Raw genomic sequence first — 13,416 nt, 5'->3', positions numbered from 1 at the left:
GGAATTCAGGTTGAATTTCCTGGTGGCTATTTCCGTGATTATCCAAAAGAGAACAGGCAGGCGCCATTGAGCCCTAGGAGCCCCTGCTTATTTGCACGTGAATGTCTCAGTGTCTTACCCACAGCTAATCCACAGCAGCCAACGCTTCTTCCTTGTGGACTCTGCTACCCATCCCGGAACTAGCCCCTCTTCACCTTCTTGCATCCTCTTTGTCTATAGCTAATGTAAAGCCTTTCTGAATCTCCACCCCCCCACCGCCCCTGCCCGACACCGAATTTGTAAAAGCGATTGCAAAGCTCCAAGGGACAAGGGACTTGTCTTTCCTACCTAGCCATGCTGGAGGTGGCTTAGATTCTATCCCCCAAGACTGGTCTTTTTCTGCTAGCAATGGCCCAATATCCTTGACTTGAGCCATGGAAGTTAAAATTTTTTGTTTAACAGGTTGTTGAGTGCTTTATTTGCCTGTAAGTTGGGGGAAAGAGCAGGCATTCAGCCCAATCCTTGGAGATGTTTGCAAATGTTAACAGCATCCATTATATGTGAGATTTGCTTTGGTTGTTTTCTTTGATTGATGGGTGTGTGGAGGAAAAGCTCGAGAACCCCAGGGTTTGCCAGACTATCCTGGAGTTCTTCAACCCTTCCCCCAGATAATGCCTCTGCTTTTGTTCATGTGATTCCTTCTACTTGGAACGCTTCCCCTGCCTTTTTGTTCTGTGAATTTTATGTTAATATCAAACTGCCTTTTAAATTTTTTTGCAATTTTCCATGCCTCCCAAGTGGGTGTGATTTGCCCCTCATTTAAACCACTCTGGTATTGCATTATGTCGATAGCAGGCATTTGGCCTTCTGGTTATTTGCTAAACTACAAGGTCCCCAAGGGCTGGAATTGCACTTAGTACATACTCAAACATTTAAACTGCCCATGCTCACAAAGCTAGAGACTCCTGCCTGCCACTCTACAAGAATTCTAAATCCTGTGACATTTTCTATGCCCTGGAAAAACCATACATCTGACATACCAGACCTGCAGTGTCAAAACCGAACAGTTAAAATGGCATATGATAATTTAAACAGTACAGCACTCAACATTATGTACATGGATTGTTTTTTTAAGTATAACATTAGCAGCAAAATGTAGATAACCTTAAATTCTGGCTAATGAAGTAGATAAAATTCAAATTAAACTTTTTAAATCTTGAAATAGCATCAAGTCAGTTGAGGAAAGTTTTTTCACAGTAATGGAGACATGTACAGTCACGTGCAGCATGGAACGGAAACCTCCTTTATTTCATTCGGCAGCATGTTCCTTGCAGTGACTGGCCCCCAAACAGAACTAATTAGCTTTTTTTTTTTGGAAACAGTGCTTAAAACAATATTCTTTTTCGTTTCGGTAGTTTTGAGGTGCTTTTATAATCCTGAACATTTTGGGAACCACACAGTACAGAATATACTTTTGAAATCACTCTTTAATCACATTTTTCGTTATTTATACTGTCAATAGATTGCTTCACAGTACTGTTTTCCCTTGGGGCTAACTGCATTACAAGAAATCACCCTAGAGAGGCCTAGCCCTGTGCCACTTTTTTGCTTTCTGTAATTTATACCTGTAACTTGTTTTTTGCCTTTTAGCTTTCTAACATTCTAGCTAAATATTTTTAATATGATCTGTTCGAAACAACTGTTTATAGCTTAACGTTTACTGACCCAGGCTCCACCTTTTAATAGAAGGCTGAGTTCTGAGTTTTAAGCTAACTTGGTTAAATGAGCAGAGGAAGAACCAGTCTTCAGAATGGTGCTTTTTATCTTTTGGGCCATCAACAATCCCTTGGAAGATCTGAGGGATGCTATAAAGATATAAACCCGGGGGGAGGAGGGGGATCTAGCAGATAACTTAAAAGCCTTAAAGTTTTATGTAAATCCAAAGAAATTAGTTGCCCCTCTGCCCCTCAAGATACATGGGGGCGGAGGAAGGACCTCTGTGCTCCTCTAAGTTAGGCGTTACTGGCCCTTTTGTCTACACTTTCTGGGAATCCAGACCAAGAACCTTCTTTGGAGAGAATATCAAGAGATTATCTAGTTGTTCCTTCAGTATCTTCTGGTGGTACTTATACTTTTGCTCACTACAGTTCTCTGCTTTTAAGTTTAGGTATGTACAGAAAAGTTAATTGGGGTCAGCATGTTACTTTTTAAAAGGAGGTAAAAAAAAAAACAACACTTCAAGCATTCTGTACCATTCTAGACAGATTATGTTGTGTGGTAAATGGGGTTGCGTGGTTGCCTTAGTTATTTTCTCGTGTTAGAATCAAAACTGGAGGAAATCTGGAAGGTAAAATTCTAGATAAAGTTTTTTTGGGTGTGGAGCATGCAGGTGAAGACAAACAGCCAACCTTTGGTTGGTTTTTATCTGTGTCAGCATTTTACTTTGACTCTAATTATGTAAATTATTGGTCTAATGTAAACCAGTGCCAGTTAATAGTTTACTTAGTAAATTATTCTCTGGGGTACTTTCAAAGGAATAACGCCTGTTTTCTAATGCTATATAAATGTGGTCAATAAGCTAAATATGTGTCTCTAAATATCTGTTCAGAGCTTATTACTGTCAAGCCTCTGATCAGATGTCACTAAGTCAAAGAGGCCTTTCCTGATCGCTCTATAGATTACACACCACCCCCCCATCTTCTACACTCTTCTTTCCCTTAATCTTTCTCCATGAAACTTAGGTCACCTGCCATAAATTGCATATGTTGCTCCTCACTTTTTCTCCCTTTCTCTCCACCAGAAAGTCAGCTCCTCCACTGAAAGTCAGCGCCACTGAAAGTGACAGACTGTCCTGGGTGCAGCGGACAGAACAAAGGTCCTCCTGCATCCAGGACAGTCTGTCACTTTCAGTGGCGCTTTCTGCCACAAGCTGCTTTAGCCAGGTTACCTAGGATACCCAGTTGCTACTTGGTTTTAATATTAAGTTTATTTACTTTATTTCAATACTAGTTTTAATATTTATATTATTAATTTATTTTAATATTAATTTTATATTAGTATAGCTTTGCATACTTCTAAATGGTTTAAGTGAGTGTCAAGATGTATATACATATCTTTCCCTCATCCTCATTAAGTGGTTTTTATTTCTTTGGCATATAGTCATCTTTTCTTACCTGAGGCCTCAAATTTTGCTTCTTTGCCAAAGTCCATATTGGAAATTGAATTCTTAGGTTTGCCCATAATTTGCAAGCAATAATGTTGATAACATTTTAATAAAATAAATACCTTTAATTTTACAACAGAAATATGTATTGAGCACCAGGAAAGATAACACCTGGAAGACAGCTAAGTGGTTACCTGGCAGAGCAGTGCTGCATGTCACTGGCCCTCCAAGTCCAAGGCAGGCCTCCCTGACCTCGTCTGGCTTTGTCAGTCTCTGGACCCACGATGACCTTCAGCAACCCCACTGTCCTGGACTTTGCCTGTTAGGGATTTTAAGGCTGCAGAGGTGGTGGTGGTTATTGAGATGTAATTCGTATCCCATAATTCACCTTAAACTGTAAAATTCAGAGGTTCTAGTATTTTCAGAAGATTGTGCCACAATCACTATTTAATTCCACAACATTTTCATCAAAAAGAAACCCCATACTCATAAGCAGTCCTTCCCTCAGTCCCTTGGCGACCATTAATCTGCTTTCTGTATCCATGGGTCTGTTCTGGATATTTCATGTAAATGCAGTCATGTAATGTTTGGCCTTTTGTGTATGGCTTCTTAACTTAGCATGTTTTCAAGGTTCATTCATGTAGCATGCCTCGAAACTATTCCTTTTACACTGAATAAGTTTCCATTGCATGTATATACCACATTTTATTTACCCATTCATCGACTGATAGACATTTAGGTTGCTTCTACTTTGGGGCTATTAGGAATAAACTTCCATGAACTTTACAAATTTTTGTGTGAGCATATGTTTCATTTCTCTCAGTGTTAAACCTAGGAGTGAAATTCCTGGGTCATATGGGAATTCTATGGTTAACCTTTTGAGAAATCACCACTGTTTTTGAAAGTGGCTGCTCACTTTTACATCCTGCCAGCAGTGTCTGAGGGTGCCAGCTTCTCCACATCCTCACCAACACTTGTTATTCTGTGTTTTATTATAATCCTTGTTAGTGGGGGTGAAGTATCTATTTCATTGTGGTTTTGATTTGCCTTTCCCTGCTGGCCAGTGATGCTGAGCACATTTTCATGTGCTTATTGGCCATTTGTAGATCTTTGGGGAAATATCTGTTCAGATCCTTTCCCTATTTTCAATTAGGTTGTCTTTTAATTATTGTGTTATATGAGCTTTTTACATATTTCAGGTACAAATCTGTCAGATTTGCAAACTTTTTTCCATTCTATAAGTTGTCTTTTTATTATCTTGGTGGTATCTTTTGAAGCACAAAAGTTTTTAGTTTTGATGAAGTCCAATTAATCTATCTTTTTTTTTTTTTTTTTTTGGTGACTTGTGCTTTAGCTATCATATCTAAGAGACTACTGCCTAATCCTGCATCATGAAGATTTACACCTACTATTTTCTTCAAAGAGTTTTATAGTTTTAGCTCTTACTATTATCTTTGACCCATTTTGAGTTAATTTTTATATATGGCATAGGTAGAGATTTATTTTCATTCTTATGTATCTGTCTCAGAACGATTTGTTGAAAAGACTATTCTTTCTCTCACTGAATTGTCTTGGCACTCTTATTGAAAATCAACTGACCATAAACCTATGGGTTTAGGTCTTGATGCTCAGTTCTACCTTGTCAAGGTCTGTGTCTCCCTGTGCTAGTACCAGTACCCACACCCCCTTAATTACTGTGGTTTTTATAGTACGCTTTGAAATCAGGCGGTGTGAATCATTGAACTTCGTGCCAAGATAATTTTGAAACTGAGTTTAACTAACTTAGTCGAATATTATTCTTCAGAACAAGCCTAAGCAGGCCCCACACTAACCTGATTGCTAGGAATAGAATGGCGCTGTAGACTTATCCAGCCACGTTCACTTTATTCTTTCTATCATTATTTAGCAGTGACCTTAGGGCGTTTTTATAACAGCGTAACAGTGAGCAATGTTGAAAGTTGGACAATGTAAAGAAAAATCTAGCGTCTAGGAGATAGTTTTGGAAATCATTTCATCCCAAATGGGAGCAGAGATGGTGGGGATAGGACAATTTTAGAGAAATGTTAAAGGTGGGATTTTAGGACTTGTAACGGGTAAGTTATAGTTAGGAAAGAGTAAAGGATTGGAGATACTTCTGTTTCTAGCTTGGTAATGATGCAGTCAGGGGAGAAACTGTGATGGGTTGAGTAAAGATCACAGTCCTAATGTATGTCTTGTATGTTACTCAAATCATCTGTCCTTTCAAGAAGTCCGGCAAGGCTGGAGGAGAGAACAGGGTTGTGAGAAGGTTGACTGTTCTGCTGGTCGTGTTTTCAGATGGGGGAAACTTGTGATCTGGGATAAAAATAGAAGATGTGATGGGTAGTTTAATTATCACATTAGGTCCCAGAAGAAACAGCAAAGCCAGTTTTTCCTCTAAGGCTGTTGGTAAGAGGTAATCTTGCTTGATGGTCTGTATTTTCCCAGGAGCTAAACCTGAGAGGTGGGGTAGGTTAGGGAGCTGTGGAACGGAAGGTAAGAGCAGTGAAGGGCTAGAACAGCCACTGAGAAATGTAGATTAACAAGGAAATGGGAAACAGGAATGAAAGAAACCAGGCAAGATCAATTCAGGAAGCCCAACTGCTAAAATATTGGTTCCTGAAAGAGAAGATGAGATCAGTGAAGTGTTTCTAGGAAAGCTCCCCATAAAGAAGCACAGTCTGAAGTTTCCAGATCGAAAGGTCCCACTTGAGCACCCAACATAATGACATCAACAGGAAGATGTGGATAGTGACGAGTTTCCAGAGGAAGGAAACAAGTCACTGAGAAAACAGATCAGGAATCAGAATGGCTTCAGTCCTCTCAACAGCAACACCAGAAGCAAGACAACTGAGCATCACCTCCCAATTTCTGATAGAAAATTATTTTCAGCCCATAATTCTGTATGCATCCAGATGATCAATCAACTTTGAGGGTAGGAAGAGGATGTTCAGACATCCAGAGCACAAAAATGAGGCACTTGGCCAAGAGAGATGAGCAGAAACCGCAAATGGGAAGGAGCTGCTCTTAGTGCTAATTATGCACAACTGCCGCCCTGTACGTGTTAAATAGACCTTGGAAGTAAAGGAGCCACCATAACGTGAATGTATTTGATGCCACTAACAATCATTTTAAAATTATTAAAATGGCATATCAATTTACAAGTAAAAATATATATATTATGTAAATATATATATGTATTTATATATATAAATGGATGATAGAAACAGCCAGCCCACAATACTCTTGAAGTTGTAAAAGGCTGATAAGGGACCACAGTTTGGGGGCGGCATGGGACGTGGTATACAATCTTTGTACTGTTTCCCCTTGGAAAGTTTTTAAAATGTGGAGTCAGAAAAGCTACGAATGTATCTAAGGTCCTAGGATGAGCACAGGAGCAATGCGGCTGCCGAGGGCTGGACACTGGGATGGCTGAGTTCTTCCCTGGAAGTTTCTAGGCCGTGTGCTTCCTCTTCCACCTGGGACAGTTCTCCCAGATCTTCACAGAACAGCAGCTTTGATGACAGATTAGTGTTTTACCATCTAAGTGTTTTGACCAGTGGCCTAAGAACAAATGTATAATTCAGAAAAATAAATGTTGCCTAAACAAATCTCATTATCTTACAGTGAGAACTTCTTGCCTGAAGACTATAAATACTAACTAGCTTGAAAATGGAAAACCAAGAACCAGCGGATTCTTCTCAAAATACCAAACAGTTTATTATTTCAGAGGAGGTATAAATTGTTTTTCACTTCCTTTCTCCTTCCCCACATAAAACTGAGTTTCAAAGAACTGTATACAGACTATTGGTTGTTTCAAATGATTGTTTTTAATTCTTAAAGACAGTTTTTAAACATTGTTTGCTCCCTTTTTTTAGGACTTGGACATTTTGCTCCTAGTGGGAGCAGTGGTGTAGCCCTATTATGTGTATTAGAGAAATTGAGACTGTTTTTAAAGGGAATTTTGGCTGTTGATATAAAAATTACTATTTTTAGTAAACATTTTCCCGGGTAGAAGAATGAATCATGTGAGTTTTAGGGCTGAGGCATTTTATACTTAGGTGTTTAATTAGCTGTTTATGGTCTCAATATGTGTACGGACAATAAAAACCTAAGTTCTTAGTTGTAGTCTAAATTCCAGAACTAATGTATGTCTTGTATGTTACCCAAAAAGTCTCTTCCTGTAGGAACCATTGCAATGGATACATTTTAAATCCTTCATCTTGAAACTCTGACCTTGACACTTTTCTGCGATTCTTTTTGATTTAAAGATCTTTCCATGTTACCTGTGAATAGATCTGCTGGTAATAATTAGGTTGCTGCTGGTAAGAAGGGAAAGATAGGATAGTCAGCAGCATCTACTGCTTTATGTTCACAGCGACACTTGCTGTGGGTAAGTTAGCCCTGATAACCTAAACTCGGAATGATGCTGGGGTGCCTCACAGATTTGGTAGGAAACTTGCGTAAAATGGTTTCCCCAAAGTCAGCTTTGTTGTGTAGTCACTGAAATGCAGCTGATGATTTTACACACTAAACACACACACACACACACACACTTATGTGACCAGCACCCAGATCAGAGGCCAGAAGATGAGTGGCCCAAACAACCCCTCGCTCCTCTGTGCTCCCTTCCAGTTACCCCTAGTCTTCTCCCCCACCACACCCCGTAGAGCTTTCGACTATCATTTCTTTTCATCTCTCAGTACTACTTCCAAAACTCCAAACAAGCAGGCCCACCCTTCAGGAAAAGTTGTAAGAATCTCACTGAAAACTTGGATGTGAAATATTATAAGGGAATCATGATAACTGGGAAGGCCACATAGAGAAAATGTGAAGGAAAAAAAAAAAAAAACCTAAATGGAAAACAACTCAGTTTGAAAGTTTCCCAACTTATTATCTGATCTTTTAGTTAATTGCAGAAGGAAACTGGGTGAAGCTTGAAAAAGCAACTTACATGGATCCTACTGGTAAAACAAGGTAAACTATTTTCTTTTGTAAAATGTTCAGTATTTGGGTTTTCAGGGTCTCTATTTAGTGTTTGGCATAACTTTGATGGTTTCCTCATTGTAAACTCTCTGTCTTAATTAAAGAATCTAATTTAGCTGTTTTCCCATTGTTAGAATGTTTGGATCACTTACAATCTCTGTATAAAATTATGTTGTAAATTTGTTACGGTAACTAGTCAGAAATCTATTTTAACACCATTCTGCCCAAGTAGATTATGAAACTAAAACTTTTGGGACAAGCCTAATTTAAACTGCAAAAGCAGCAAAACGATTAACAGGTTGCTTCCTTTTAGTTAAACTAATTCTAATCTCTAAATTAGAAGAATTAAAGAGGAAGCATTGCCGGATTTGAGGTAAAAGTTACATGCTTACACCTTGCTCATGGAAATGTATAATGGAAAAAAAAGTTTTGTAAAGCATTTCACAATATGTATCAATTACCATAAAGAAATGGTGGGAGTGGGGATTTGGGGCCAGGTCACCATGAGTTCTGAGACTGTGCTAAGAAAACTATTTGGAATGAGATTTATGCATGAAAAATGTTCATCATAACTTAAAAAGACAAATAAGTTGAAAGCAACCCATTTTTTAAATAGTGAAAAAATTGGTATGGTATATTCATTTGGTAAAATCTATGCGGCCATCTACAAAGCAGATTATGAAGACAACCTAGCATTATGAGAAAAGTTAATAAATTGATAACAAAATAGGAAATTGTATATATGCTTTTTAAACTCTGCCAAATAATGTGTAAGAAAAGGCTGTAAGGAAAACTGTAGCAAAATATTAATGGCAGCTATGTGATTAACCTTTTTCATTTTATTTTCCAGATTTTCTGTTTAGTAATTTTTTTATATTAACTATCAGGGAAAAAATGTGTTAAGATAGATTAAGCATTTACTTAGTAAAATATAAAAAGGAATAAAACAGAATGAGAAAATATGAAAATGTAGCTTTTATTTAAAGTGAGTCTGATGTATAGAACTAAATATGAACTAAGTAGGGGATTCAGAAACGTGGCAAGGCCCAAGCCTTAGGAACACAATATGTTCAAATGTATATTTCTGAAAATGTAGACAGAAATTACAACCCAATCTATGGAGATCTCATTTGGTTCTCCTCCCTAGAAAGTTGTTTAAAACACAAAATAAAACCCTTAACACTAGTTAGTCTTAGGAGCACGTGCTGGTTTTGACCACCATCTCTTCACTCCTATTCCTTCCAGCATCATAATCAGGGACGTGCATCAGAACCATTCGGGGATCATTTTGAAAACATTCACTAGGTCTCAGCCACGGAGAGTCTGCTTCGGTAGTTTGGGAGCAGGTTCGAAGGCCTACCAAACTGCCATGCTTATATGACCTACTTACAGCACGTTCACCTTGTCTTCCTCACAGCCTCCAGAGGGGCCTTACGTGAAGCATTAGCATTTCATACAGAATGTCAAGTTTGGAAGAATGAAGCTCTATACTTTACAGTAGGCTGACTTACCTGATATAAAAGCATGTACATAAAGATAAAATCGCAGCTAGACAATCTTTTGTTCCACCGTCTTATTCATGGAAGAGGATATGGAATTAATTTTAGAAGTGTAAAAATAGGCTGGCATTATGCCTCTTTACTGACATTCAGGACAGAACTGAAGTCACCTCTTGTGGCCCTTCCTACCTCTTGATGAGAGGGAAGAAAGCACGACAGGCTTTCCTGTAACAGACTAAAAAAAATAGGATAACCGGAATCAGAATTCTAAAGCTGAATGAGGCTTGTGCGATAACATATTCTTCCTTCCCCAGTTTACAAAGGAGAAAACAGTCTCAAGGAGGTTGTGGCTCTGGGGTTTCCTAGTAGGCAAGTGGAGACTGAGATCTTCTGACTCGATCCGACGTACCTCTCTTGAGTCCGCTTAAGATGACTGGCACTCCCATTAGGCATTCTTGTTCTAGTATTTCTTACAAATTCTTTTCTATTTTATTGCATAATTGATGGCTCAGTACTGCTTATTGACCTCATATTAACCACTGTAATGATACTCTTTTTGTTTCCCTTATTCCTAGTGTGTTTGGGATGGGACCGTCAGTGCTTTTCCCAGCACTGTCATCTTCAGTCTTTAGGACTAACCTTAAGAGGCAGCAGAGGGAGCTATATCAAAAGGTGTTTGTCCCTTGCGATCTGTATTACTGACTTAGCAGAACTGCTTGTTGGTTGGCTTCTCGCTGCTGACGAATGTTGGGCCGCTGTGAGCTGTCACAGTAGTCTGTTTGGTTTCCATAGGTTCCTTTTGACCTATCTGCCCTGTAAAGTTTTGGGTACAACACTGAAGTATTTACATCTTACAGAAAGTTTTTTTTTTTTTAAAAAAACTAAATATCTGAAAAAAATTTTAACGGAAATGTGGCAAGATCCAAACCTTAACAACCAGATAAAAGGTATGTGAGATCCCCCACATAGTACATCTTCTACTCGCTGTTACTGCAGGGAGTCGGGTGTTCACACCTTTCTTATCCCTGTCCCCAGATGGCTTAGGTCCAAAGTTATTTGTTTCTTCACTCTCGTATCTTACTTACCACTGTTTTTTTCTATTTAAAGAATGAGAGAGTGAAGGGAGAATTTCCCTCATACGGCCCATTCCCCCTGGAAACTTAACTGGTTCACTAACTGGATTTTCAGTACAGTGTCCCCCTGAAACACATAGCTCATCAGGAATAAGGCCATAAAGAGGGAGCAGGAACCTGCGGTTACTCACCTCGTTTTTCCTCTAGGGACAGTTTCCCCTTAGATTTCACACAGGCAAAGTAGAGCATTCTCAATTTAAGAATTCCTTGGTTAATAAACGGAAAGGTCCTGCTTTCTTCAATTGTGCACTTTAGGTCCCAGATCTTAACATCTAAGTTGTGCAAATAACTGTGTCACTAGTTCTCATCCTGCAGAGGACCCTTTGGCACGTGCGTAGGAGCTTACTGTGCATACGCTGCTTAACAGCCTGGAAGCTGTGACCGCCGGCTGCGCTGCTCCCATGGAGATGTATGATCCAAACTGGAGTATTTCCAGGAATAGATTCGGAACTTATCTTTAAGGCAGCTGAAGGGACAGCACCGGTAGGGCCAGATGTCAGGCAGCAGGTTTTTGGTAATTTCCAGAAGCTGTGGGACAGCACAATGAGCTGTGGCCTTGTTGACTATTGTCATTAGTACCACTGCATGCTTTGCGTTTGTAAAGTTCTGGCTGTTACACTCAGAACCTAAGACCATTTTTTATGGCGCTGATTTTGTTTTTTCTTCTCTGCCTGAACAGAACTTGGGAAACTGTGAAGCGTACAACCAGGAAAGGACAGTCGGCTGACGGTATGAGTGCAAACCTCCTAACTTCCTAAGGGAAGTTCCCACACACTGCTGCGGTCTGCTAGGTGCAGGATTTTACTGTAACCGGCACCTCAGAGAAGTTACCTTCAGTTGTGATCTTTTATCTTCAAATCTAGGATTCGTTTTTGCAATGCTATGTAACTAAATCAAGCCTTCTTTATAAATAACTTCGGCTCCTGTTATCTAAGCTCTCAACCGTGTTTTTGAGGGGAAGATGTATTCATAGCCACACATGAATGGGTATAATTTGAAGCCACATACTGTATCTAGATATGTTAAGACTTGTAGAAATCCTTTGTATTCTGTTCAAAGGACCTAGGTGAGAGCCTGTAGTTTGGAAGACTTATTTGCACTCCTGTATGCTCTCAATCACTTGCTTTTATACGTTGATGAGGGAATGGAATCAGAACAACTATTCATTCAGTTCACTTTTCTTCCAGGCATGAATGCTTGGACTGCAAAGGTCCCAGAAACAATCTTGAAACTCACCTCTGGTCTCGGGGAAGTTGGGCAATAGGTCTTTCTTGTTTTCCCTTTTTTTTTTTTTTTTCCCCCCTTCTGTCTTTGACTGGAAGCAGAGTAGCTGCCACAGCTGTTTTTCCCTGCTAGCAAGGGGGTGGGGGCAAGTGCTCCTCTGGGTGGTTTACTTTTTCTAGAACCCACTGGGGTTTTTGTTTTAAGGCCAAGTAAGTTGGAACTTATGTGATTTATAAAGAACGTAAGTCCTTTAATGACATTATAAGTGAGAATGACTTCCAAATTAACTACTAATACTGTAGCTTTTAACTTCCTGTTGCAATGGCAAACATAAGGTAGATTTCGGATGCAGTGTTTCTTAAAATACGGGGTTTTAGTTGGGTGGCTGTAAACAGATTGCTGGCATGACTCACCTTTCATTAGACGTCTCCATCTTATTTCCTGGCGACAGGTGTGACAGTTATCCCAGTGCTGCAGAGAACTCTGCATTATGAATGTATCGTTCTGGTGAAACAGTTCCGACCACCCATGGGAGGCTACTGCCTGGAATTCCCTGCGGGTAAGTCGTGACACACAGGGAGCAGAACTGCTTCCTGGGATTTGCTGGGCTGGGCCAGGGCAGAGCCTGAGAACCGCAGGACGTAGACATTTGACACCTTTTTATCTAGCCGTTGGCTTTTAAGTTCAAAAAACACATTTCTGCAGTGCGGCACCTCCAGCCACACTAGTGATAGTCGCCCACGGAGGCGATGCAAAGCGTGGGGTCACAACTCGCTTTTCCAAGCCACCTGCCCTCCTCTTTGCGACATCCTTTCCAACCTCTTATTTCATCTTCTATCACTAGCGATCTGCCTCTGACAAATTTACACTAATAACTAGGCCAGACTCTTAACTCCAAACACTATGAATGGAAAAGATCTCTTGACCCTCCCGTATGTATACAGGCCAAGGAAATTCTTAATTTCCACCAGAATATTTTTTCAGTTGCACAGTAAGTTAAACTACCTAGAATTTATGTAATATATTATTATAGGACTTAATCGAGTTGTTCCCATCAGAAGAGATTGGATCCCATTTATCATTAAGGATTTAAGTTTTGTATTTTTAAAGTCCGTCCCATGGTAACATAATTAACAACTTTCTCATTACTTGCCATTTCACCGAATTGAGAATTTTAACTGAATAGCCTATATCTCTCACTTTTTCCTTTCAGGAAAAAGACTCAGAGCTGCTAGTGTCCTCCTCCCACTTGGACTCTGTACCTACTCCTCACAGTGATCATGGGAGTCGCCTAAAGTCCCCCAGCCTTCATTTCTGTCCTCTCTGTTCTTCTGCCTCAGATGTGATCTTCATCCTGGGCCTTAATATTGTTCAGAGAGAGGAAGGCAAGATAGGTGACGCTGGCCCCATCTTA

General features: G+C 39.7%; 1 protein-coding gene across 3 annotated transcripts in view; it reads left to right on the top strand.

Moving 5' to 3' along the window:
* The window catches only part of NUDT5 (nudix hydrolase 5), a 22,011-nt gene that overhangs the window by 4,110 nt on the left and 4,485 nt on the right, over nt 1-13,416 (top strand). For all 3 annotated transcript variants that reach the window (XM_006906965.3, XM_025043421.1, XM_015585630.2), the window contains exons 2-5: nt 6,788-6,895; nt 8,070-8,137; nt 11,458-11,507; nt 12,454-12,561. In XM_006906965.3, the coding sequence (XP_006907027.1) occupies nt 6,833-6,895; nt 8,070-8,137; nt 11,458-11,507; nt 12,454-12,561 (289 nt within the window). In that variant the 5' untranslated portion in view covers nt 6,788-6,832. The remainder of the gene's footprint in view (nt 1-6,787; nt 6,896-8,069; nt 8,138-11,457; nt 11,508-12,453; nt 12,562-13,416) is intronic.

The sequence above is a fragment of the Pteropus alecto genome, unplaced genomic scaffold (assembly GCF_000325575.1).
Source record: "Pteropus alecto unplaced genomic scaffold, ASM32557v1 scaffold11, whole genome shotgun sequence".
Classification (NCBI taxonomy): domain Eukaryota; kingdom Metazoa; phylum Chordata; class Mammalia; order Chiroptera; family Pteropodidae; genus Pteropus; species Pteropus alecto.
This window is presented reverse-complemented; position numbering and strand designations above follow the sequence as displayed.